The sequence below is a fragment of the Aegilops tauschii genome, chromosome 6 (genome assembly GCF_002575655.3).
Source record: "Aegilops tauschii subsp. strangulata cultivar AL8/78 chromosome 6, Aet v6.0, whole genome shotgun sequence".
NCBI lineage: Eukaryota > Viridiplantae > Streptophyta > Magnoliopsida > Poales > Poaceae > Aegilops > Aegilops tauschii.
Window position 1 is genome coordinate 27,121,245 of NC_053040.3, and position 26,703 is coordinate 27,147,947.

Below are 26,703 nucleotides of genomic sequence, written 5' to 3' on the forward strand. Positions count from 1 at the left end.
TCTTCATCGTTGAGATCCAGCTGATCAGAAATCTCCCAGATCCGATCTTGTAGCCGCGGCATCGCCGCCGCCGTTCGTGGTGGAGTTGGCATCGGACAGTGACGCCATCCCAGAGTCCTGGACCCGTTGCGCGATCGCCAAGGGGGTTGACGACTACGGACGTGGCTTGCAGCAATCGGGGAAGGATATAGGCGGTTGGAACTCAGAGGCGATCGGAATCGCCTAGGAGGAGAGAAACCCTAGCCGTCTCGGGCGTAGGGGAGACGACGTGTGTGTATTCGTGGGGGTGAAACAAACATCTCATGGGGCACCAAGTTACCGTGGTAACTATAACATATCAGATGGTTACCGAATATTTTTTTAATGATTTTCAATTTAACCGTAGTTCATTCAAATTTTAAAATTCATTTTTTGCTTGAAAGTCCATTTCTCCTTGCGTACGAGGAAAAACCAAATTTTCCACCAGATAAGCAAATCCATGCCAGAGACACCCCCCCCCCCCCCCCCCCCCCCCGCTACGTGGCAGACACACATCATGGACAGCATTCCAATACCGGCTAGCGTTGCCTTCATCGCCATAGACAATGATGAGCAGGGTCTAGTTGCCGCCAGCAGGAAGAAGCGCCACCAAAACGAGGGGGATGGGGGCTCTGCCTGAACCATGAGATGCAATTGCGGAGGTCAATGTGGCCGGCGAACTCTAATCATGCAGGCGGTCCACATGCCTGGACCTCCCTTAAGAACATGGTTAATAATATATCCAACAATTGGCTACAGAGAGTTGCCAATCACTTATAGCCAACCTAGTAGTCGGCATGTGCAATAATAAATTATAAATGTATATTATTTGTTAATAAGTGGCCCATCATATAATCGACAAATTGTCTTGAAACTCATGCTATAGCTAGCACTTAATCAACCGACACTTCGCTTCTCTCCTCTCCTCTTCTATTTCTTCCAATTAAGAACAATATAATATTTTAACTCTTCTAGCCTTATTATGTTGTCTTATTATATTTGCTTTTAGATGTGCACCACACATGAGTTGGCTCCGTACAAATCTCTAAGGGCCACGTACAACCGCTCACCGAAAGAAAAGGGTTTATAACCCGCACGAGTAGTTTAGGAGCGTACACAATCCTTAGATGTTACATAAACGACCATATATGATATATATTGTTTCCGTTATAGTATTGTCACATATATTATTATCTGAACCAAACGGCTCTTATTCTGGCTGCATGCATGCAGCTGGTTGGTTACATATCATGCGTACTTATATACTCATACGGCTGCGCATGCACTTAACACTGTAACACGTACTCCCTCCGTCTCATAATATAAGATCATTCATGAATCTAACTTAGGACGGACGGATAATATATATATGATGCGAAGATGGATGTTGATCAGCTGTTAACGACCCTGCAGTTGCGCCTGATCTCGGTGGGGATTCCAGGGGGCGGGCTGAGGTTGGACATCTTGATGATCGCTGCCACGAAGTCAGTCGCGAAGAGCGCCGGGTTGGTAGCGTACTGGCTCACCAGCGCGTCCTGGGAGCCGCCGTTGAAGAGCTCCTGGTCGGAGTTCAGCAGGCCGCGCTTGGTGACCAGGTTGCTGTAGTAGGCGATGTCAAAGACGAGTGCCGTCTGCACGTCGAATGGCGCCAGGTTGGTATCGCCGTTGGGGGCCTGGGCGGGGCAGGTACGCTTGCGCAGCGTGGCGAACACCGGGTCGATGTTGGTGCCGTTGTAGATGTGGTCGCGGAAGTTGAGGCACTGCGAGTAGCCGATGGTGTGCGCGCCGGACAGCGCCGTCATGTCCCGTGGGCTCAGCTGGTGCTTGTTGAACGCAGCGATGAGCTGGTCCAGGTTATAGTCAGGCGTCGGGATGTCGCTGTTCGCCGCATTCAGGCTGGCCGTCGTCGAGTCCCGCTGGCCGAGCGGCACGGGCCAGCTGGGCCCGCCTAGCTGGAGGAACAACGTACGTATACCGATCAATCCAAGCATTGTCAGTGACCAGAAAACTGCAGTGCACGTGCCCACTGTCATTGATTGTATGTACGTACCATAACCGTGCCGTCCCGTGCTGCGAGGGCGATGATGTCGGCGCAGGAGACGACGCCAGGGCATACCAGTTCCACATTCTTCTTGATCTCGTCGATCACCTCGAAGCCCCGCACCGAATTCATGTTGGGAAGGGCCGTCTTCTCGCCCACGAAGCTACCCTTGTCATCCAAGAGAATGGAGCCGTCACAGCCCTATACATATAACAAAATTTCACCATTAATCCTGACCTGACCTTCTCCGTGTATGATTGTAAATCAATCGGCATAACTATGTTTGCTTAAGGATTTAGTGTAATTACTTGAACAAAGCAGTCATGGAAGTGGAGCCTAAGGAGGGACGCCCCCATTCGGCGCTCGACGAGGACTGCCTTGGTCACTGTGGAGCGCACGATGAGTTCCAGCGTCGGGCAGGTCTTCGCGTAGAACGACGGCGAAAGCTGTCCATACGCGAAAGAGCAGAGCAGGAAGAGGGCAAGCAAGCAATGCAATGCCCTACAGCTAGAGCTGGAAGCCATGGCTTACAAATTTATCTAGCTACGTACGTAGGCTCAGTCTGTTCTTCACTGTAAGCAGGATTGCTAGCTCAGTGGCTTTGCATAACTGTGGTGGGCACGAGCCACCTATTTATAATAGTATGGTTCTTTCGGTTGCATGAGATGCATGTAGAATTGTGAAAGTTAGGCCGGTACGGACGGGGTTGTGGAAAAGTGTGACAAGTCCCACGTGGTTGCTTTCTCTGGTTGACTAATTAACAGCAACGCATATCTACTTAGGTACCAGAAACTGTTCCATCTTTGTTCAAATGTCACTAGCAAATAGCATTTCGAGTATATATAAATAATATAAAACTGTTAGTGCGCTGGTTGCCGGTCTCTATGGATACAGATCATATTCAGCGAGCTAATTGGAATTATGTCTTCCCATGTCCCATGCTCTGTGGGGTTGTTTCGTGAAATTTTTTTAATTGACATCTTAATCTGATAAGATTAATGTAGGCGATGGCACATGCTGCGACCGGCAACGTCGACGTTGGCACTAGTGACTCTGCCGACTGAGATGCAACCGGCCAGGGGAAAAGCTGGAACCGACCGCCATAGCTATTAGTGTGGTGAAGGGCAAGCCAAGGTCGCCGGTGACAATGAGGATGCTACAACCATGACGATGATGGTGTTGTGATCGCGTTGACGAGGTACATGCGAGCACCGATGGTGCTTTGCTAGGGGGATTTGTGTTTTTTGAAGGAGCCTCCCCGGTTCTTGGAGCCGATGTCGAGGAAGGTGCGTCATCAGGGTACTGTGAGAAGCATCAGGGGAGCGGCGACCTCAATAGCGGGCCCTGATTTTTTGCACTGAATGTTGCTTCCCTTCTTGCTTTGTTAGGACATGGACGAAGGACATCCAGTTGTGAGGGGCGTGTGTGGCGGGGGGGGGGGGGGGGATCAAAATCGCGCGGTTGCGATTTGTCAAATCGGACGTGCGGGGGTGGACCAGTCGATAGTTTGGGCCGATCGATTGTTGCATATTAGAGCATCTACAACCAGACTTGGCAAATCTGCTCCCCTAAACATCAGGGGACGCGACCCTGGATAACGCGAGACGGCCCTCATATGTCATGCCAGACAACCACACTCCTCATATCGAAATCCTCAAATCCATGCAAATCGATGCATGTCAATCATACACATGAATATCACATGTAAATAAAATTTGTTCGCAGAGACAATACATAGTTCAAACATAGAATTTATTTTTAAGTGCAGAATTAAAACTTTAAACTTATTGGTTTTCACTGTGGGTCGACATATGCTCAACAAGATCAGTGAGTAGTTGCAAGTGCACCTGTTGATCTCGAAGATTCTGTTGCCTCTACTTAAAGTAGTCCTTATAGAGCAGCCTTGCTCCGGCGACCCTATCTCGATTCAAAACTCTTCTCCCTTTGATCAAACCCTTGAAGTTCAAAATATGTTCCACCTACCTATCCATCTCCTCTTGGATGCTGATGATGATGATCATCATCGTCCATCTTTGTCAGACCCAATGAATCAAAAAACCCTCCGAAACCATTGCTTTTCCTACAAAAGAATAAAAAAGCTGCTCAGACAATTTTTCGAACACATAGATGGCAAGGTGCGGTCCAAAAATAGTTGGATGTACCGCGGCGGCGTTCGGGCGGCAACAGTGTTCGGGGCGGCGAGATTGGCAGGAAGGAGTTTTATGGCGGTGGTGTCGGCACTGAGGGGTAAGGATGCCGTCGGAGCTAGGGGATGGCTGGCGCGAAAGAGGGAGAAGAGAGAAGAGAAAAATGACTGGTCCGGAAGGTCAAGGGATGGTAAATTTTCTGATGGGTCATGTCTGTCGGATCCGAGACGGACATGCACGGAGCCCTCCTCATATCTACCCCAGATATAGGCTGGCTATGGGGTGTCGGTCAACCCAAACATAAAAGGGCTGGTTTGAGGAGCCCGGCCGGGTCACGATTTTGTGACTGGTCACCAAGCTTTTTTTTATTACGATTTCTTTCGTTGGTGGGAGGAAACTATTGTTTTTGAAAAATCTCGGCAATTCCAACTTTTTTTTGCTCGAATTTTTCAAATTAATATTTTGGCATTTAAATATATTCTAGTTAACACATTTTACGTAAACAAGGTGCTTCTTGTTTCAGTGGTGGTACCGTCTTCTTACCTTTCTAAGGTCGCGAATTCGACTCTTTGTTACCGCACCGCGAGCAATATCTTTTAAATAAGCGTTGAATAGCACAAAATCCTATTATTTCAAAAATCAGGAATCGAACGTGCGATGTGAAGTTGGTAGGTCCCGTGATCTACCGCTAAGAGTTGTGGCATTTGGCTCGTACGAAGCCTATTTGACATGGCTTATGTGGTTTAAATTCAATAAATTGGGCCGTATACAAGTTTTTTCTTGTCCGAGAAGAAAAACTCTGCCTATCACTGACCGGGGTCGTCCGCCAGGACGTACCGAAGGTGTTTAAGGAACCCGTCTGTAAATGCTCTTACTACCCTTAGATGTGCATGTGTGCTGTGCATTGCGTTGGTGCCATTTAGGACCGGCAGGTTGTATCCATCCACAAGGGACAAGGCTCACGTCGTACAAGTCGTTGTGGCCGCCACCCAGTTAAGTGTCATGCACTAGTCAATGCAACCAAAAGTTTGAACTGATGGAAAGGCTAATAAATTCATATATATATACTTTAACACCCCTTCTCACTTATGACACGGAAACTCATAACCTCTAGACGGTCACTTCCCCGTCCCTCCCCCGTGCGGCGGCGCCGCCTTGCACCGGGGAGCCCCCGCCCTCCTCCTACAGCCTCGCCCCACCTCCGCTCCCCTCCGTCGCCGTCGCCCGGGGCGTCACAGGGCAAAGCCCTTGCGGCGTGGCGGCGGTGGCGGCGGCGGCGGTTTTCTCCTCGGATCTCGATCTGGTTGGGAGGCGGCGCTCCTTTCCGGCCAGATTGGCGGCGGTGGCGCAGATCGGCGGCGACATGGAAGTGGTGCGGCGGCGGTGGGGGAGGACGGCTCCAGCAACGGCGGATCTGGCCTTGACTCAGTCGGGCTAATTCGTTGTGCTACCGATCTCAATCGCCACCAGCGGTGCACTGCTCCTAAAACTGATCTGCATCACGAGGATGTCTTGGGCGCTGGCCCTAGGCTTGTTGGTGGTGGCCTTCTTCTTCGTCGGAGTTGGTCGGCCGGCTAGTTGTGCTCGCTTGGTCATGGCGGCGGTGGTCGCAGTGACCGGCGGCTTGGCCGGTCGGCGGCGGCGGAACTTGGCCGATGGCAGCGGCAATGTTCTGTCTGGATCCCGGGGCGGGTGGCAGCCGGTGAAGTTAGGGCTTCCCGTGACGGCATGGCGTGGTGCAGTCCCTGTCCAAGGCGGATCTGTGACGGCGATCTACTATGGATTGGTTCGGATCAGAGACGGTGACGAGCGCGCGGGAACCCTCTCGGCGGCTCTCGCGGCTTGGCGAGGCGGGGTGGGAGCCCGCCTCCTAGGCTCAAGTGGTGGCACACTCAGGCAGTGGCCGGTGCGCCATGGATCCCACGGTGGCACTGTTGCTGCGGTTGGTCGCCAGATATAGGCGGCTGGATCTGGGGCTTTGAAGGCGGTCGAGACGGTGCACAGGTTGTTGGGTGGATTTCTTGGGACGGATCCGAGTGAAAACCTGGTCTTCGGTCGATGGCCGGAGCCGATGATGAGGATGCCCTTATCATCGTTTCCTTCATGAAGGCATCATCAAGGTGAAGCTCCCAACTCCACTCAATACCTCCGGGGGAAACCCTAGATCAGCTGATCGGATGTTGGCGGCAATCATATGTCGTAACCCCCTTGGGGGCGGCATTCTTGGAGGTGCACTCGGCTTCGCGGGACCAGCGGACGGCTTCTTTGGTGGAGTGGTGCTTCATCCATACATTGATGGCGATGGATCTTGACGGCGTGGCGTGGTGCAGATTCGGAGTTCGATGTGGGAGGATGGACTCGCGCAGGAGGACAACGCTGTCTGGCGTCGTGGTGGCGTCGATGGCAGAGAGACCTGGCACGGTAGATGCAACAGTACAGCTCTAAAGATGGACTCGTGGCAGGTAGCTGCGGCGGCCTCATACCCGGCAGGCGTCCTGATTGAGGAGTGCGCCCGACTGGTAGGTGCCCCATACCAGGCAGGCGTCCTGGTTGGGACCTCAGGTCTTAGATGTTTAGGTTTGGCTGTGATGTCTGTTTGGTATTAGGCCCATGCTATCAGCGCCCCTTCATCAATTGGATAGGTGTAGCGACAGTTGTTGCTTAGACGGTGGCGTTAGGCTTGCTGTTGTATGACTTTGTAAGGTCTTGTGAGAATAATTAATAATGAGATCTTTTACAGTACTTCTAAATAATGTGAGCCGTTCATTTCCGGCCATTCAATGGTCTAGATCGACCAATACTACCCGACACAATCAGAAGTATTTTTTGTTCAAGGGGCAAAATTGGAAGACACACAAAACAAATACAATACTCTACTTGCTGAAGCCGGCCCGTGTGTTTTCTTCTCCTGTTCACGACTGCACATAGTGGATCGACCCTTGCCGGACAGTATTTTAGGCCCCGAGGAAATCACCATGTACGAGGCCAGTACGATCAAAGGCACCCCGATCTAATTTCGCCGGAACACGTCAGATGATCCCGTTGTCACAAGCGACGCGCGTCCCAGTAGTGATGCTAAGTTGCCCATACAGGCAGCGAAGAACTACATGCCTAGGCGGAAAGCTCGACGTACAGCGTACCCCGGCAAAGCTCACACATTGCCCATGACGAGAAGCATCAGCGGTGTCGCGGACCAAGCGGAACGTCGGCGCTGCGGCGCCGTCGCCGTTGCCGGCGGCCACAACGACGCCAGGTGTCCAGAACGATGGCAGCTACTTCGTCAACGCCAATAGGGCGAACGGATGCCATGAGCTCTGAAGTGTGATTGATTGTTGGCTAGGCGCAGCAGATGAGCGACGACGGCAACGATGAGGCCTGACGAGGGTGGTCTTAGGCGAGGGATTTTACATATTACGAAACAAATAAAATACCAAACTACCCATCTTATCAACGGCTGAGATAATTCAATACTACTCGGTCCCAGCGGTAGTATGGTGTACTGTAAAAAGTTTCTTAATAAAGTGGCCGCATGCATCGTCTAGATGCAGAGGCCTGAGGTCATCCTCTTTTTCTAAAAAATGGCAACACCCTCGAGCATGAACTCCGCCAGCGTTTGTGGCATCGTCACGTCCCGGCCAGCGCACTCCAACTCCCGGGTGGCGTCCTCGGCGCAGCCAGCCTCACTAGCCAGACGGAAACAGCAACGCGAGTGCGATGCGCCTTGCTGCAGCACCAAGGATGTGTGCTCAATCCTCACTTTCCCAGCGTTCAACAGGATGACCAGGTAAGATTCGCTCCAGCATATCGAGATCATGAATCAGTGAAGTGCATGCACGAACACCGCATGTCATCTCTTTTTTTCTCCCTCTTCAAAGAGCACATCCATGTGTTTGCCGTCATCCCATCCCGTACGCGGTACGCTATATACATGTGCATAGTCCATAGTTCTAGAGTAACAAGGACAAGGTACCAAGTACATATCCTTCTTCAATTAAAGTCCATTTTGTACGTGTGGTGCTCGATCTGCCGTTTGGAACATCGCCGTTGCCCACATGCTGCCTCATCTTCTTTTTTAGAGAAAAGGCGCCGGCCGATCCCGAGAAGAGCTCGAACCTAGCCCGACTTTGAATTAACAAAGCCATCAACCGGCCAGGATTACAGGAGCACCACATTATAATGGAAACGAAAGAAAAAGAAAGCGGAACGAAAGGTACATGGCACAAAGTGGAACAACACACCGGCAACTCCAAAGAGCCAAAGCACTAAACGGCGATGCCGACGAACAACACTATGCCCACACCAACTAGCCACCTAAGGACACGGAAGGAGGGCACCACCGAGCAAGCATCGAGCTCCGGCTGCGTCCACCGGCAAGCAAGGGCAAAACTTGAGTTGTCTCCGCCGTCGCAAAGGGCCACTACCCTTTCACCCAGGCTCGATGGGTGCCGTACCGGTGACCAGCAAAGTGACTCCTACAAGAGTCCAACACAAGGGGACCGAGCTGCCATAGGAGAACAGGAGGAGCAACCCACGAACACGGACAACCCACCAAGCGAGTACCTTCACTGGCAGTGGAAGAACAGAGCGCCGGACATGAGCTGTCGGAAGAGGCGCATCACCAAGTAGAAGGCCGAAGAAGGCATTGGATTGCATCGGTAGAGCCGAGCAGGATGCATCATGAGGGTCAGGCCATCACGCACCGCCACAACGCCACCAGCAGCCCCGCCACCAAGAGCTGTTCCCAGCCGCCGCCTTCAAGAAGGAGCACGACACCAGGGTGCCGTCGACGCCGAGAACAGGAGAACAAAAGCTTTCGCCATAGCTCGAGGAGGAGGCGGGAGGGAGAGGATCCACCCCAAAGCCTCCAGGAAGCGGATCGGCGCCAAAGGCGTCGACTTTGGGGAGGCCGCCGCGCCAGCCAGGGGTTTCCCCCGGAACCTCACCCGCACGCCAGATCCGCCAGGCCGGCAACAGGGGACGCCGATAGCAGCCGCCAAGGACCCGCGCCGGCACGGATTGGGACAGATCGGAGCAGGGCGAAGCTTCTACATGGAGCCATGGCGGATTGCGAGGAGCCGCCACTGCGCCAGCATCCGCAGCCCCCACGCCGCCTGCGCGGCCGTGGCAGGCTGCCCACCAGAGCCCGCCGGCGCCGCCCGCCGCACCGGCTGCACGGCGCCCACCGGCCGGGGCCGCCGCCCCGGGGAGCCAAGGCCCTCCAACGGAGAGGAGGCGCCAGATCCCCGCCGCCACCATCATTGGGGCCGAGCACCCGCGCCTCGGAGGCCCTCAGGCGGCGGCGGAGGGAGGGGAGGAGAGGGGGAAACGCGGCGGCGGCGCTAGGGTTGGCCCCCGAGTCGCCTCAGAGGAGGCGACGCAGGGGGAGGGGGGATCATCTTCAATGCTACCTAATCTTCCAATCTCATTTAGGCCCAGTTCTTTTGCCAGAATCTGGGGATTCTCTCAGAATCCGACCCCTACCCAGCTTCTCCCAGAATCTTTGAGCTCTATTTATTTTACAATCCTCTCTAATTAGACCCTAACTAGATAGAATTGTAAAACAAATGTGGCTCAAAGATTCTGAGAGAAGTTGGGTAGGGGTACAACACTCTGATGCCACAAAGATTTTGAACTATGCCATCTTGTCATTTAAACACGTTCTGATGCATAGGAAGGTACAACACTCTATGAAGTGTCAACATCAAAGCTCATACCGAGGAAGGTACTAGCATGAGAAAGGGCATAGAAGCCAATACAACGAACCATCTCTACACTGCACCAAATCAGCGCACACCTGTATCTTGTCACCGATGCCCAACCTCAAGGTCTCGAAAATACCCCAGTGCCTCATTAACAAGGAATTGTAGGCACATGTTGATGTTGGCGCTTGTTTCAATGTTGACAATTTTTTTGAAAAGAGACTAACCTTTTAACTACAACTTTGTGCTTTGTTAGCAACGAAGGAATGCCTTTCTGTAGGCAAACTGGGGAGGTAGGGGGGTGGGGAGGGCTGTCAAAAGCTGAAAATTGTCTTCAAAGAGACAAACATATATGGGACCGACTATAGGCAAGTCATCTGACTTTTGTTCAACCCATAACCATCCATCTTTTTTCTTCTTCCATCTTCCTCCGCGGACTGTTACTATTCCACTGCCCGCCTCACCTCACCTCATGACCTCTCATCTTGCTGCAACAACATGCCTCACTACCACTTATCTCAACGTTCCCACCTCCGGTGAGGGTGTTGTCGAATCCAATCGGGGCTCAATATTAAAACCCACCACTCGCGTCGATCAACCCTCGGACCCGTCTCCGCTTGAGACGCTGCGGTGAGCTGCATCATGTCTGGCTCACCCTCATCGTGGCACCGCCAGCTCGGCTTCGGAGCTCTGCCTCGCCTCCTTTTTCTTTCTCCCACGAAATCCGGCCTACCCAAATTAAAATTGCAAATTCAGACAAGGTACATATAACCATTATGAACATATAAATAGCCCTTGTGGCACACACTTTCACCTTCAGAGAGAAACACGTGCTCCCACTTTTGGCTGGTTATAGTGGGGAGTAAGTTAGACTAGTAATATGCATATATTACTACTTTATAGTTGGTAGTAACATATGTCTAATGTCTCGCAACAGTTTATTTATAAAGTTGTAGACTTATTTTGTCTTGATATATGTGATATTACGGTAACATGTATTATGTTACTATCTCTGTCCGGGATTTTAAGTCCCGTGAGCAGGTTACGGGCGTCCTGAATTAGAGGGCCGCATGCAAAACGCTCGACCTTTTCTATTGGCTGGTCCTCGCGGTAGTTATTGCCTACGAAGACACGCAGCTAGGTGAGCAGATACTCATTTGCATGCTGCCAATGTATGCTTTTAGTTTAGCGAGGGGCCGCAGGAAATTAACAGGAGGGGCAAACGAAGAATTAATGGTACACCAAGACAGAGGATTTTACACTAGTAGAAAAAGAGGCTTCCATAAGCCCCCATTAGTCCCCAAAACAATCGAACCGCGACAAAAGGGGCCTTTAGTCGCGGTTCGGGAGGAGACCCGCGACCAACTATCTGGGCCCAGCGCGCTCGGTCGACAGCTGGCGGACGGGAGGGGCTTTAGTCCCGGTTGGCCTCCCCGAAGGCCTTTAGTCGCGGTTGGCCAGGCCAACCGGGACTAAAGGCCCATCCAGCTGGCGGACGGGAGGGGCTTTAGTCGCGGTTGGCCTGGCCAACCGGGACTAAAGGTCCCCGAAGGCCTTTAGTCGCGGTTGGCCAGGCCAACCGGGACTAAAGGCCCATCCCTATATATAGGACTCAGCTCACTTCACTTCACTCAGCTCACTTCACAATTTTCAGAAGGGGGTGGTGGGTTTGCTTTTGGTTCCTCCTATGCACACAAGGTGTTCGATGAAATGCCCGAGAGCCTGAAACAAACATGATATGAAGTGTCCGAGCCACACTTGAGCTTTCTCATTTATTTTTCCTCCGCGATCGCGGTTAGCAACTTGAACCTTTCATGTGTCATTGATAAAATACGCATGTGTGTAGTTCATTGTTTAATTTGTATTATTTCTAGCTAGTTAGTTTAACAAATGCATGATGGTTAATTATATACTTTATATAATAATAATGCAGATGAATCGGCAATGGATGTACGGTCCCCGACTCTCCGGCAAGTTCACTACGGGTTTGAAAGATTTTCTCGTAGTGGCAAATGCGAACAAGCAGCAAGATTTTATTATCTGTCCATGTGTTGTCTGTAAGAATCAGAAGGGTTACTCCTCCTCAAGAGACGTTCACATGCACCTGCTTCGGCACGGTTTCATGCCAAGCTATAATTGTTGGACCAAGCATGGAGAAAGAGGGGTTAGAATGGAAGAAAATGAAGACGGGGATGATATCGATGACAACTATCATGATCATTTCGGTGATACTTTCATGGAGGATGATGCTGAAGGTGGGGAAGGGTTAGGTGAAGGTGAAGAAGAGGCACATGATGAGCCCGCTGATGATCTTGGTCGGACCATTGCTGATGCACGGAGACGCTGCGAAACTGACAAGGATAGGGAGAATTTGGATCGCATGTTAGAGGATCACAAAAAGTCGTTGTATCCAGGATGCGATAATAGTCTAAAAAAGCTGGGCTGCACACTGGATTTGCTAAAATGGAAGGCACAGGAAGGTGTAGGTGACTCATCATTTGAAAATTTGCTGAAAATGTTGAAGAATATGTTTCCGAAGAATAACGAGTTGCCCGCCAGTACGTACGAAGCAAAGAAGGTTGTCTGCCCTCTAGGTTTAGAGGTTCTGAAGATACATGCATGCATTAACGACTGCATCCTCTACCGCGGTGAATACGAGAATTTGAATGAATGCCCTGTATGCACTGCATTGCGTTATAAGATCAGAGGTGATGACCCTGGTGACGATGTTGAGGGCGAGAAACCCAGGAAGAGGGTTCCCGCCAAGGCGATGTGGTATGCTCCTTTAGTCCCGGTTGGGGAGGCGGACCGGGACTAAAGGGTACCCTTTAGTCGCGGTTGTTGTCCCCAACCGCGACTAAAGGCTCTTTCTGCGCGGGAACGAAAGCGGCGCCAAAACCGTTTAGTCCCTGTTGGGGAGGCGGACCGCGACTAAAGGTACCCTTTAGTCGCGGTTGGTGTGGCCAACCGCGACTAAAGGGTACCTTTAGTCGCGGTCCGCCTCCCCAACCGGGACTAAAGGTATGTGTATATATACTGCACTTAGCAGTTTCCGCCACTTCCCATTCTCCTCTCTCGACGCCGAAGCCCTGCCCCGACGCCGATCGACGCCGAAGCCCTGCCCCGACGCCGACGCCGACGCCGAAGCCCTGCCCCGACGCCGACGCCGACGCCCTGCGCGCCGCCGCCCCCGTCCCCAGTGAGCGCCGCCGCCGCCCGTGCCCTGCCGCCCGCCGCCGCTCGCCCGCTGCCCCTGCCCGCCGCCCGCCGCCCACTGCCCTGCCAAAAGAAACCAAAAAGAAAGAAGAAAGAAAGAAGAAAGAAAAAGGAAGAAGAAAAAAGGAAGAAGAAAAAAAAGAAAACAAAACAAAACCAAAAGAAAGAAGAAAAAAAAGGAAGAAGAAAAAAAAGGAAGAAGAAAAAAGGAAGAAGAAAAAAAGAAAGAAGAAAGAAAGAAGAAAGAAAAAGGAAGAAGAAAAAAATGAAAACAAAACAAAACCAAAAGAAAGAAGAAAAAAAAGGAAGAAGAAAAAAGGAAGAAGAAAAAAAAAGGAAGAAGAAAAAAGGAAGAAGAAAAAAAGGAAGAAGAAAAAAAAGGAAGAAGAAAAAAAGGAAGAAGAAAAAAAGAAAGAAGAAAGAAAGAAGAAAGAAAAAGGAAGAAGAAAAAAAGAAGAAAGAAAAAGGAAGAAGAAAAAAATGAAAACAAAACAAAACCAAAAGAAAGAAGAAAAAAAAGGAAGAAGAAGAAAAAAGGAAGAAGAAAAAAAGGAAGAAGAAAAAAAGAAAGAAGAAAGAAAGAAGAAAGAAAAAGGAAGAAGAAAGAAAAAGGAAGAAGAAAAAAAATGAAAACCAAATGAAAACCAAAAGAAAGAAGAAAGAAAAAGGAAGAAGGAAAAAAGAAGAAGAAAGGAAGAAGAAAGGAAGAAGAAGAAAGAAAGAAGAAAGAAAAAGGAAGAAGAAGAAAGAAAGAAGAAAGAAACCAAATGAAAAAAGAAGAAAAGAAAGAAGAAAGAAAGAAGAAAGAAAAAGGAAGAAAGAAAAAGGAAGAAGAAAAAAGGAAGAAGAAAGGAAGAAGAAAGGAAGAAGAAGAAAGAAAGAAGAAAGAAAAAGGAAGAAGAAGAAAGAAAGAAGAAAGAAACCAAATGAAAAAAGAAGAAAAGAAAGAAGAAAGAAAGAAGAAGAAAAAAGGAAGAAGAAAAAAGGAAGAAGAAAGAAGGAAGAAGAAAGAAAAAGGAAGAAGAAAAAAAAGAAAACAAAACAAAAGAAACCAAATGAAAACCAAAAAGAAAGAAGAAAGAAAACCAAATGAAAACCAAAAGAAAGAAGAAAAAAAAAGGAAGAAGAAAAAAAAGGAAGAAGAAAAAAAGGAAGAAGAAAAAAAGAAGAAGAAAGGAAGAAGAAAGGAAGAAGAAGAAAGAAAGAAGAAAGAAAAAGGAAGAAGAAGAAAGAAAGAAGAAAGAGGAAGAAGAAAGGAAGAAGAAGAAAAAAAGAAGAAAAAAGGAAGAAGAAAGAAACCAAATGAAAACCAAAAAGAAAAACAAAGAAAACAAAACAAAATACTTGGCAGTGCTCAATAATCTTATTTTTTAATTCCTCCTCCTCTATGTCCCCTTAATCTTATTTTTTAATTCCTTTATACTTAAAGAATTTTTACTACATGCAGGAGTGACATATGGCAGACGATAGAGCCGAGTCGCTTAGGGATCCGGAGGCTGAACGTTATTTAATGGGCATCATCAACAACGAGATTCCTTATGTGCCGGGCTCAGAATATGAGCAAGAAGAGGATGTAGTCTCTTCTTTTCTGAACCTTGACGGTGGAACAGAGATTGTCGATGATCAAGAAGGTGAAGGAACGGACATTGTCGACGGAGGTCAACCGTCAACAAACGACGATCTCGAATTGCAAGTAGCAACCACCTCCGGCGAGGTATATATATACATTGAGCCTCTCGTGATACAAACTTACTGAAATGTGAATACATATGTATTAACGCGGGCGACTCTCTTTCTTTTTTTAGCCCTCCGGATCGAGTACGACAAAGCGTGGCAAATCCAAGGCGATGAAAACAGGAGAAACATATGCCATTGAGTTTGTCAGTGAAACCGGCAAGCCCCTACAGCACACCTCAAAGTTTATCAACCAATGCGGAGTCGTTGTTAGAGACAACGTCCCGATCACCGTCCAGGAATGGAAGGAGCCAAAGAAGGCACGTCTTGGTTTCAGTTTTGTCGACAAGAGAACAAAAAAGGATTGCTGGAGAAAGCTTATGGAACATTTCATTCTACCTCCGGAATACAACAAAGTCGATGAATTCGGTAACGAGGTTCCGGGTGGACGTCAGAGGAGGAGGCTAGTTAAAGAGTTCGCTCTTCAGAAGATGGGCGAAGCATTCCGGAACTTCAAGAAAAATTTAACCCGTGACTATGTCAACAAGGGCAAGACTCCGGATTTCAATGGACAACATGAGAAACTGAAAGATGATTGGCCAGAATTTGTGAGACAAAAGCAATCGGAGCATTTCAAGGAAATATCGAAAAAAATAAGGATAATGCGAGTAAGAAAAAGTTCCATCATATTATGGGGCCAGGAGGATACCGCCTTTCGGAGCCTAGGTGGCAGAAGATGGAGGAGGACCTGAGGGTGCGAGAAATCCCTCTAGGTACAGAGGGATGGGACCCAAGGGCCAAAAGCTGGTGGTACGGGCATGGGGGATCGCTAGACCCGGAGACAGGGGTGTGTGTTCACCGGCAGAGACAGTTTGCTCCCACCCAAGCCCTTATTGACGCAATGACCCAAGCTCAAGAGGGCTTGATCAAGTTCAACAGAGAGAAAGACGCACTGACAACAGCCCTCGGGAATGATGAACACGGAGGACGTGTACGAGGCAAAGGCAAAGTTCCGTGGAAAGTAGGGTTTTCCCAGGACAATGACCCGTACTGTTACAGAAGCCGTAAGAGAAAGACGGACCGGGTTGCAGATCTTATGACGAAGTTTGCATCGGAACTCCATGAGTTGAAGCAGACCGTGCATGAACTAGTAAAAGAAAAATCGGCTGCAGGGCCGCATGAAGATCATGAAGCGGATCGCGGAAGCCAGCAGCGGAGAAGCAGCGTGGCTTCCACGGATGCCCCGCCTGGTGCTAGTGCACCGATGATCGAGATTCGTGCACCGGAGCCTCACTACCCCGTGGATGATGTAAAGGAGATGAAAGAATGTGATCTGCATTATCCCGTGGGAACGTTTCCATGAAGGTAGCTAGCGGCAGTGCTTTACCCTGTACACCTGGAGCACTCCACCACAACAACCCCATTGCATATGGCTATGCTCGTGTCACAGTGGAAGACATAGTCCAAGGGTTTGAGGACCTGGAGATTGACAAACCTACACCCGAAGGGGAGAGAAGACTTGGAGATGTCAAGCGCCAGATCATTCTATGGAAAAAGAAGTACATAGTGTTTCCAGGCGAGGCGCCAAGGCTAGCAAGTCCACCCCCCTCCGATGGTGGTGGTGGTGGTGGTGGCGGTGGTGGCGGTGGTGGTGGTCGTGGTGGTTCACCTACACCTCCTTCACGCCATTCGACGCCGTCCCCGATCCACAACCTCCGGCGGGTACGACGCCCCCCAATCCTCCTCCGGCGGTACGACGCCCCCCAATCCACCTCCGGCGAAGAAGCAGAAGCAGGCGGACAACAAGGAAACCCGCTCCTGGACTATTAACCCGGACCCTTATGTACCTAAGACCACAAGGGTACCGGAGCCATCACTGAAGCCTCTCCTCCCAAGGCCTGGGGAACTTAGTGAAGCTGAAACCAAATTGGCCGCTTCTGCTGATTATGAGAAATGGAAGGCGGATATGAAGGCGATAAAAGAGCCTGAGCCCAAGCAAGTATTCACTGAGAAGCAAAAGAAGTGGGCTAAGGATTTTTTGACGACACCGTCCCAAGCCGAGCTGAATATGCCTGACGACTATGGACATGAACTTCGTAGGCAAGCAAAAATATTGAAGGAGGAGAAAGAAAAAAGTAAAAAAAGCGGGAAACAAGTTGACCAGCTCGGGATGCAGAAGAAACAATCGACCCCCCCGCTCATAGTGAAAGCCGGTCCGGAAGAGGACCCCGAGATCATAGCAGCTGCGGCAGCACTTGGATTGACTGTAGCGAGTGCCATGAAACAAGCGTCCGAGATGGGTTTGACTCTTCGTGCCTTCTTAGGCCTTGAGGATGCGCCAGTATGTGAGATAGCATTACAATATGTGCGGAATGGGCCTCTCGTCGAGCCTGCGCGGGAAAAGAGTCTACCACCACAAATGTGAAATCTGCTACGTTGGTACAAGCAATTCATAACATGGGCCGACAAAGAATATGTTTATGCGGATGTTACAGATGAGCATCACACCAAACGGTACTCTGTACAAGTTTATATGAGTGAATTGTTCCAGCTGTTCAATCTGCGTGACCTCGACAAATCTATGCTGAGTTGCTACGTTCTGTAAGTGATTTATTTCTACCTCATCTCGTTCTTCATTGCCTGCACTATATATATATATATATATATTGTCCTAACTATATTGTTGCGTACGCTATTATGCAGATTGAAGATTTGGGAATGCAAAATAAGAAACATCCATGATGTTGGGTTCATTGACCCACATATCGTTAATGGACATGTGTTACAACATCACCCCGAAGACGTGGAGAAAGACTTGTACAAGTTTCTTAGAAAGCATCAACTCAAAAGTCATATTCTATTTCCTTACCATTTTGGGTGAGTGTTTCTCTCTTGTGCCCATTCTCTTTTGTTTAGTCCATGCATGGTATGTCTAATCGATGAGTTATGCATGACTGTGCATGTAACGTGTCCGCAGGTTCCACTGGATTCTGCTAAATATTGAACTTCACACCTCCAGAGTTCTAATCATGGACTCTATGGATTCGGATCCAAAGCGTTGGGCCGACATGAGAAAAATGCTGCAAAAGTAATTATTTTCAATCATTTGAGCTCTATATCGATCGGTCTCTTTCGTTCATTTCCTAATATCAAGTAACTAATAACTCCCTTGTTCATTTAATTTTCTTTGCCCTGTAGGGTTTGGAGACGGTTCTCAGAAGAAATTGTCGGTGAATTCGAACATGAACTAGATTTCAGAAGGTTAGTTAATGTGGATAAGCAGCCACCGGGGACCAATCTATGTGGATACTATGTTTGTGAGAACATCCGGAGACACACCTCTGAGCGGAAGGCATCGGATAGCGTGCGGAACGCAACGGATAACTTGCGGAGGAGGCTTAGTCCAGAAGCTCGCTTCCGACCAATTCAAGAAGAATTAGCAGGATTTTTCATGAGGGAAGTCATCAATCCTAAAGGAGAACACTATACCGAGGACGAAGAAATTTATATGCATACCCGAGATTGAAACTTGTTCGAAGTTGTATATGGTCATCCATCCTAATTGTGTATGGAAACTTGTTCAAAGTTGTATATGGTCATCCGAGATTGAATATATATTATATATTCCTCTTGAATTCTTCTTGTTTGAAATTTCATATGCATGTATATAGTAGCGTAGAATATGTGTACTGAAACTTCATCAAAATTAAAATAAAACACAAAATAAAATGTAAAAGAAATAAAACACTCCAAACTAAAAAGAAACCAGGTTTAGGGGGCCTAAAACCCTAAACCTGCGGAGGAGGCCTTTAGTCCCGGTTGGCCACGAGAACCGGGACTAAAGGTCCTCCGCCCCGACGGACCACTGGTGCCCACGTGGACGGGCCTTTAGTCCCGGTCAGCCACAAGAACCGGGACTAAAGCCTTTAGTCGCGGTCCGTAAGAGGCGCGACTAAAGGGGGGGGGGTCTTTAGTCGCGCATATTTAGTCCCGGTTGCACAGCCGGGACTAAAGGCTGTTGCGAACCGGGACTAAAGGGCTTTTTTCTACCAGTGTTACACACTATGTTTGGTCAGACTCTTGCAGATTACTATGCACTGAGGCGTCTTGGTACACACGTTTTGGTCTGGGGGCCCTTTAAACCCGGACGGAGGTAGTACAAGCTTCTTTTTCCTTATTAATTACTTGTCACATCATTATTTTGCCTAGATATATGTGATGTTACCACTTTTCACTATGGGTAGTTTTACAACGCGGCCAGACACGCATCACGGAGAGCCGGCCAATGCTAGCGGTACTCCCTTTGTCGCCATAGGTGGCGAAGTACATGGTCTGCTTGTCCACAAGAGGAAGAACGGCCACCAAAACGAGAGGGGCTGCGCTTGAACCACATGTTGCCATTCCAAAGATCGATGGAGGCAACGAACACCAATCATGAGAGAACCCACACCCGTTGACCTTCCTTAGAGCAAGTACAATAAGGTGATGGATGCATGCTGTAAGACTTAAAATATTATATTTATATTAAGTTGGAGGAAAGAGAAAAGGAGAAAGAAGAAAAACGGGCTACAAATTAACTGCCGGCTGCAGCATGTGCTCCTAGACACTATGTGGGAGAGTGAGGTGGTTCATGTATCAATAATGTAGTACATGTTTATATCTAGCTATTGTACTTGCCGGCTATAAATTTGGCTATAGATAACATGGCAACATCATATAGCCAGCAACTGGCTAGTATATTATTAACAATGCTCTTAAATGTGGACCACACATCAACCAGCTCCACACAGAAAACTCTCAAGGGCCACGTACAAGCGCTCACCGGAGGAACATTTTTTACAACCCGCACGATGTCAATAGTTTAGGGGCCACACACAACCCTTAGGCTGGTCATAGTGGGGAGTAACTTAGACTAGTGTCATGCATATGACACTAGTCTAAGTTACTACTCCCTCCGTCCGGGTTTATTAGGCCACTTAGCATCACAAGTCTGTCCCTTTTTATAAGGCCTCGCTTTGAAAAGGTGCATGCATGCAACCATTTCATTGGTTGCATTGAAAGTCAATGTTGTTGATGCCATGGCTGGAAAATTAATACACTTCATGCGTGCTTTTTCATTGGCTGCATGCATGTGAGAGAGTGCATTGGGAGTGGAATGAAAGAATTAATGTGAGCAAATTACTATGTGCCTTGGTCTAAGAGAAATTGTCTTTAGGCCTAATAAACCCGGACGGAGGGAGTATCTTCATAGTGCAAAGTAACATAGTAGTAGTATCATAGATTGCTTCATTTATTATCTCATAGACTCATTTTGCCTCGGGAAGCGCTATGTTATAGTAACATATTATGTTACCATAAACACCTTTTTCCTCATTAAATACTTGCCACATAAGCAAAATTGTCTTGGAATGTGTTAAGTTATTACCTAAGTTACCCTCACTATGGCTAGCCTTAGATGTTGCATAAAAGACCATAATATAGCATGCTTCCATTATAGTACTATTTGCTTATATACCGGCAACTTGAGATATTACATGATGAAGGTATCTTACAATCCTGGAGGTGGAGGATCACCTCTGAACCCCAGCCCCAGGTACATAGTATTATCTGAACCAAACGGCTCTTATTCTGCCATGCATGCAGGCATGCTAGGTGGTTGGTTATTACTCCCTCCATTCTGAATTACTTATCGTAGGTATGGATGTATCTAAATGTATTTTAGTTCTAGATATATCCATTTCTATGACGAGTAATTTGGAACGGAGGGAGTACCATTGTACCCGACCAACTTTACAGTACATTTCCATCGGTATGATGCGTAACACAGTAATAACACGTATATATATGATGAGACGATGGATCAGCTAGCTGTTGACGACCCTGCAGTTACGTCTGATCTCAGTGGGGGTTCCGCTGGGCGGGCTGAGGCTCCCCATCTTGATCATGGCCGTCACGAAGTCGGACTCGAACAGCTCTGGGTTGGCGGCGTACTGGCGCACCAGCGCGTCCTGGGAGCCGCCGTTGAAGAGCAACTGGTCGGCGCTCAGCAGGCCGCGCTTGGCTACCAGGTTGTGGTAGTAGGCGTTGTCGAATATGAGCTGCGTCTGCACGTCTAACGGCGCGAGGTTGCCGTCGCCGTCAGGGGCCTGGGCGGGGCAGGAGCGCTTGCGCAGCGTGGCGAACGCCGGGTCGATGTCGGTGCCGTTGTAGATGTGGTCGCGGAAGTTGGCGCACTGCGAGAAGCCAATGGTGTGCGCGCCCAACAGCGCCGTCAGGTCCCGCGGGCTCAGGTTCTTCTTGGCGAACAAGGCGATGAGCACGTCGAGGCTTAAGCTGGTCACCGAGAGGTCGCTGTTCGCCTCATTCAGGTTGGCCGTCGCCGAGTCCCGCTGGCCGAGCGGCACCGCCCAGCTGGGCCCGCCTAGCTGCAGAAACGGCGTACGTGTACCGACGGATCAATCCAAACGTAGTCACTCGCCAGTAATTACCAGAAAAGTGCAGTGTACGTACCAGAAACACGCCGTCCCGTGCTGCGAGGGCGGTGATGTCGGCGCAGGAGACGACGCCAGGGCAGACCAGCTCCACGTTCTTCTTGATCTCGTCGATCACCTCATAGCCCCGCACAGTATTCCCGTTCGGAAGGGCGGTCTTCTCGCCCACGAAGCTACCCACGTCATCCAAGAGAATGGACCCGTCACAGCCCTATGCATATAACAAAACTCCACCATTAATCCTGACCTTCTCGGCGAAAAGGAAATTGATACTATGTGATTGTAAATCAATGGACATAACTATGTTTGCATAAGGGTTTAGTTTAGTTACTTGAACAAAGCAGTCATGGAAGTAGAGCCTGAGGAGGGAGGCCCCCATTCGGCGCTCGGCGAGGAGTGCCTTGGTCATTGTGGAGCGCACGATGAGTTCCAGCTTCGGGCAGGACTTCGCATAGAATGATGGCGAGAGCTGCCCGTAGGCTGCCGAGGAGAGGAGGAAGAGAGCAAGCAAGCAATGCCATGTCCTACAGCTAGAGCTGGAAGCCATGGCTCAAATTTGTCTACCTACGTACGTAGGCTCAATGTGTTCTTCACTGTAGGCAGGATTGCTAGCTCAGTGGCTGTGCATAACTGTGGCGAGCAGGAGCCACCTATTTATAATACTCCCTCGGCTTCTTTTTAGTCTGCATATAATATTTGGTCAAAGTAAAATTTTGTTAACTTTGACTAAGTTTATAGGAAAAAATATCAAGATTCACAATAGAAAATCAATATTGTTAGATGCATCATGAAATTGATTTTCATACTATATAGCTTTGGTATTATAGATGTTGATATTTGTTTCTATAAAGTTAATCAAACTTTGTAAAGTTTGACTTTGATCATATCTTATATGCAGACTAAAAAGAAACGAGGGAGTACGAGTATTGTTCTTTCGGTTGCATCAGATGCATGTAGAATGGTCAAAAGTTAGGTCCGTACGGGTTGTGGAAAAGTATGACAAGTTCCAGGTGGTTTCTTTCTCTTGTTGACTAATTAACAGCAACGCATCTCTACTTAGGTGCCAAAAAACTGTTCCATCTTTGCTCAAATGTCACTTGCAAATAGCATTTCGAGTATAAATAAATAATATAAAACTGTTATTGCGCTGGTTGCTGATCTCTATGGATAATGACCATATTCAGCTAGCTAATTGAAATTATGTCGTCACGTGACATACGTGGTAAACAATCGAAACTACTCCACAAAAAATTGAAATTATGTCTTCCGATGTATCATGCTCTGTAGGGTTGTTTCGTGAACTTCTTTTTAATGATATCTTAATCTAATAAGATTAATGTTATGATCATAAATAAATACACATGGAATTGGAGATGGGACATGGGGACGGAGGAGGATGTAAGCTGCAATGTGAGTAAGCCCATGTAGAACTAACAGTCATTGGATAAGAGAATTGCAACACAAGCTTACCTCCCTCCCTGCCTTGTTATTTTTGTGGAGAAATATTAATTTTAAAAGCTAGCTCCAATATCTAATATGAATAGTCATGTATGTTTAATTTAATTCAAACTTAAAGATTGCTTTGCATGCAAGCAGTAGTATAGAGAATATCAAAGGAGCTTCAAAAAGCTGGGGAGAAAGACCAGACACCCACAAAACGAGCCACTCCCTCATCACTCAATTCAAATCATTGGGTTGAGAAAATGACTTTCATCAGTGGTAAACATTTAGTGCATTGACTTTTTTGGAGAAATCTTTGGTGCAAAGTTGAATTGATTAGATCTTAGCATCCACTTTTTGGTAAACCTTTGGTGCATGACTAATGTGGTGAATGGGCAGTGGACCTATCGCTCGTGGACCAACCTGCTGGGATGGTCATCTTCCTCTGGTGGGATGCTCTCAGGCGTAGTCCACGTGAATGAATTGTTATGCTTTATCTACTTCAGTTATAGGCTGGATATGGTGGGCGGGGGGGTGCCGGTCAGCCTAAACAAATAGAGTCGGTCTGAGAAGCCCGACTGGGTCATAATTTTAGGACAACGCTAACGCCCACATGTGTGATGGGAGCGAAACTTGCCCACACGCCCTATAACACACAGACTGCGCCACGTCACCGCATGCATGTGGAATTTTTTTTGGATTTTCAGTTTTTAAAATGTTTTATCTCTTAAATGAAAATTTCGATTGAAGATCCGTTTTCACCATTAAATTCCTCGCGACGAGATCTTCGAAACTAGATCTCATATCAATATATTTTGATGATTTTTTTGGTTAAAAGTTGCCATGTATATTGCACATGAATTGCCATTGTGTTTACACTGAAGTTACCATGAAATGTTTCAGCTATTTTCGTCTACATTTAAAAGTAAATTTTGACATAATATAAAACAGAGAATTAAAAAACTAGACTTGCCATGAACCATAAACTAAAATTGCCATGATACATGCACTTAAAATTGCCATGGTTCATACAAAAAATAATTTGCATGGTCAATGTACTGGAATTGCCATCATCAAAATACTAATTGCCATGCTCTACAAACTAAAATTGCCATATGACAACTTTAGTTTAAGCACTATGGCAACTACAGTGTAAACATCATGGCAACTTTTGGGCAAAAAAATTCTGTCAAAACATATCAACATGGGGTCTAGTTTTGAAAATCTCGTCGAGACGGATTTAATGGTGAAAACGGATTTTTAATCGGATTTTTAATTAGGAGATAAAATATTTTTAAGTCACAAACCAAAAAGATTCCTGGTGATGTCATCTGTTTTGATGTGGCAAAATGAGTGGTAATGGAGACGTGTGGGCGATGTGCAAGATGCCACACGTGTGGGTGTTAAGGGGTCTGCCCACACGTTTTGTGTGGTGTCTAAGAGGATCAGCCCACACGCCTACGTGTGGGCAAAACAAGTAATGCCCACATGCCACTTTTTTTCCTCGTGGTCCCTCTCACACGCCTACGTGTGGAAAAAATAGATAACGCCCACACGCTCGTACGTCAGGCCTCCTACCTCATGGTCCCGCACGCCCCGCGTGACAGTCACCACATGCCTCGCAGTTGCCATGGTCTGGACCCTCTTTCATGTTCGTTTAACTGCAGTTGCCATTGTTGGAAATATGCCCTAGAGGCAATAATAAATGGTTATTATTGTATTTCTTTGTTCATGATAATTGTCTATTGTTCATGCTATAATTGTGTTATCCGGAAATCGTAATACATGTGTGAATACATAGACCACAACGTGTCCCTAGTAAGCCTCTAGTTGACTAGCTCGTTGATCAACAGATAGTCATGGTTTCCTGACTATGGACATTGGATGTCATTGATAACGGGATCACATCATTAGGAGAATGATGTGATGGACAAGACCCAATCCTAAGCATAGCATAAAAGATCGTGTAGTTCGTTTGCTAGAGCTTTTCCAATGTCAAGTATCTTTTCCTTAGACCATGAGATCATGGAACTCCCGGATACCGTAGAAGTGCTTTGGGTGTACCTAACGTCACAACGTAACTGGGTGACTATAAAGGTACACTACGGGTATCTCTGAAAGTGTCTGTTGGGTTGACACGGATCGAGACTGGGATTTGTCACTCCGTATGACAGAGAGGTATCTCTGGGCCCACTCGGTAATGCATCATCATAATGAGCTAAATGTGACTAAGGAGTTAGCCATGGGATCATGCATTACGGTACGAGTAAAGAGACTTGCCGGTAACGAGATTGAACAAGGTATTGGGATACCGACGATCGAATCTCGGGCAAGTAACATACTGATTGACAAAGGGAATTGTATACGGGATTGATTGAATCCTCGACATCGTGGTTCATCCGATGAGATCATCGTGGAACATGTGGGAGCCAACATGGGTATCCAGATCCCGCTGTTGGTTATTGACTGGAGAGGCGTCTCGGTCATGTCTGCATGTCTCCCGAACCCGTAGGGTCTACACACTTAAGGTTCGGTGACGCTAGGGTTGTAGAGATATTAGTATGCGGAAACCCGAAAGTTGTTCGGAGTCCCGGATGAGATCCCGGACGTCACGAGGAGTTCCGGAATGGTCCGGAGGTGAGGAATTATATATGGGAAGTCTAGTTTCGGCCACCGGGAAAGTTTCGGGGGTTATCGGTACTGTACCGGGACCACCGGAAGGGTTCCGGGGGTCCACCGGGTGGGGCCACCTATCCCAGAGGGCCCCATGGGATGAAGTGGGAAGGGAACCAGCCCTTAGTGGGCTGGGGCACCCCCCTTGGGCGTCCCCCTGCGCCTAGGGTTGGAAACCCTAGGGGTGGGGGGCGCCCCACTTGGCTTGGGGGGGGGGAAGCCACCCCCCTTCCCCCTTGGCCGCCGCCCCCCTTGGAGATCTGATCTCCCAGGGCCGGCGCCCCCAGGGGTCCCTATATATAGTGGGGGGGAGGGAGAGCAGCAACACCACAGCCCCTGGCGCCTCCCTCTCCCCCTGCAACACCTCTCCGTCCCGTTTGTGCTTGGCGAAGCCCTGCCGGGATCCCGCTACTTCCACCACCACGCCGTCGTGCTGCTGGATCTCCATCAACCTCTTCTTTCCCCTTGCTGGATCAAGAAGGAGGAGACGTCGCTGCTCCGCACGTGTGTTGAACGCGGAGGTGCCGTCCGTTCGGCACTCGGTCATCGGTGATTTGGATCACAGCGAGTACGACTCCATCAGCCCCGTTCATTGGAACGCTTCCGCTCGCGATCTACAAGGGTATGTAGATGCACTCCTTTCCCCTCGTTGCTAGTATACTCCATAGATGGATCTTGGTGATGCGTAGGAAATTTTAAAATTCTGCTACGATCCCCAACAGCCATGTCGCTGAACTACAGTTGCCGTGTCGGACAACTACAGTTGCCATGGTTGCTCAACTACAGTTGCCATCTCAGGTCAAGTGCCAGATGCCATTTTTGGACAACTGCAGCTGTTGCCATGTATGGTCTGGTTTACTATAGTTGTCATGATTTGAAAACTTTACTAACACTAGGCAGTTGCCATGTATGGTCTGGTTTACTACAGTTGCCATGATTTGAAAACTTTAAAAGTTGCCACCTACTAACACTAGGCAGTTGCCGTGCAGCGCTACAAAGAGACATGGCAAAATAACATGTTCAGGTAAAGAGAGAGTTGCCATCTGCTTACAAGCACACTAGGGCAGTTGCCATTTACCCTGCAAAACACATAGCAACTGACATGTTCGGGTAAAAAGAGAGTTGCATCTGCTTACAAGCACACTAGGGAAGTTGCCATGTACCCTGCAAAACACATGGCAACTGGCAGCTTTGGGTGTGGGAGAGGAGACGGGCGTGTGGGCGAACTGATAAATGCCCACGCACCAGCCCCTGTGTGTGACTGAAAACTGACGTGTGGGTGAACTGCTAAACATCCACACACC

General features: G+C 48.3%; 2 protein-coding genes across 2 annotated transcripts; both read right to left on the reverse strand.

Annotated features, from left to right (window-relative positions):
• Positions 1-1,170: 1,170 nt before the first annotated feature.
• LOC109767355 (peroxidase 70) lies at positions 1,171-2,655 on the reverse strand. Its single transcript, XM_020326116.4, has 3 exons — positions 2,368-2,655; positions 2,069-2,260; positions 1,171-1,970 (listed from the first exon to the last, which is right to left on the reverse strand). Exons 1-3 carry the CDS (start codon positions 2,581-2,583, stop codon positions 1,410-1,412), a joined length of 969 nt encoding a protein of 322 aa, XP_020181705.1. The 5' UTR covers positions 2,584-2,655; the 3' UTR covers positions 1,171-1,409.
• A 17,601-nt stretch (positions 2,656-20,256) lies between these two features.
• Positions 20,257-21,918, reverse strand: LOC109767356 (peroxidase 70). Its single transcript, XM_020326117.4, has 3 exons — positions 21,618-21,918; positions 21,306-21,497; positions 20,257-21,220 (listed from the first exon to the last, which is right to left on the reverse strand). The coding sequence occupies exons 1-3, from the start codon at positions 21,831-21,833 to the stop codon at positions 20,660-20,662; spliced, it is 969 nt and encodes a 322-aa protein (XP_020181706.1). The 5' UTR covers positions 21,834-21,918; the 3' UTR covers positions 20,257-20,659.
• Positions 21,919-26,703: the final 4,785 nt, after the last annotated feature.

Coding starts and splice junctions, on each gene's coding strand:
- LOC109767355 (XM_020326116.4), bottom strand. CDS start 2,583: ATGGCTTCCAGCTCTAGCTGTAGGGCATTGCATTGCTTGCTTGCCCTC. Junction 2,261..2,367: donor TCCATGACTGCTTTGTTCAA/GTAATTACACTA, acceptor TTATATGTATAG/GGCTGTGACGGCTCCATTCT. Junction 1,971..2,068: donor CACGGGACGGCACGGTTATG/GTACGTACATAC, acceptor TTGTTCCTCCAG/CTAGGCGGGCCCAGCTGGCC.
- LOC109767356 (XM_020326117.4), bottom strand. CDS start 21,833: ATGGCTTCCAGCTCTAGCTGTAGGACATGGCATTGCTTGCTTGCTCTC. Junction 21,498..21,617: donor TCCATGACTGCTTTGTTCAA/GTAACTAAACTA, acceptor TTATATGCATAG/GGCTGTGACGGGTCCATTCT. Junction 21,221..21,305: donor CACGGGACGGCGTGTTTCTG/GTACGTACACTG, acceptor CCGTTTCTGCAG/CTAGGCGGGCCCAGCTGGGC.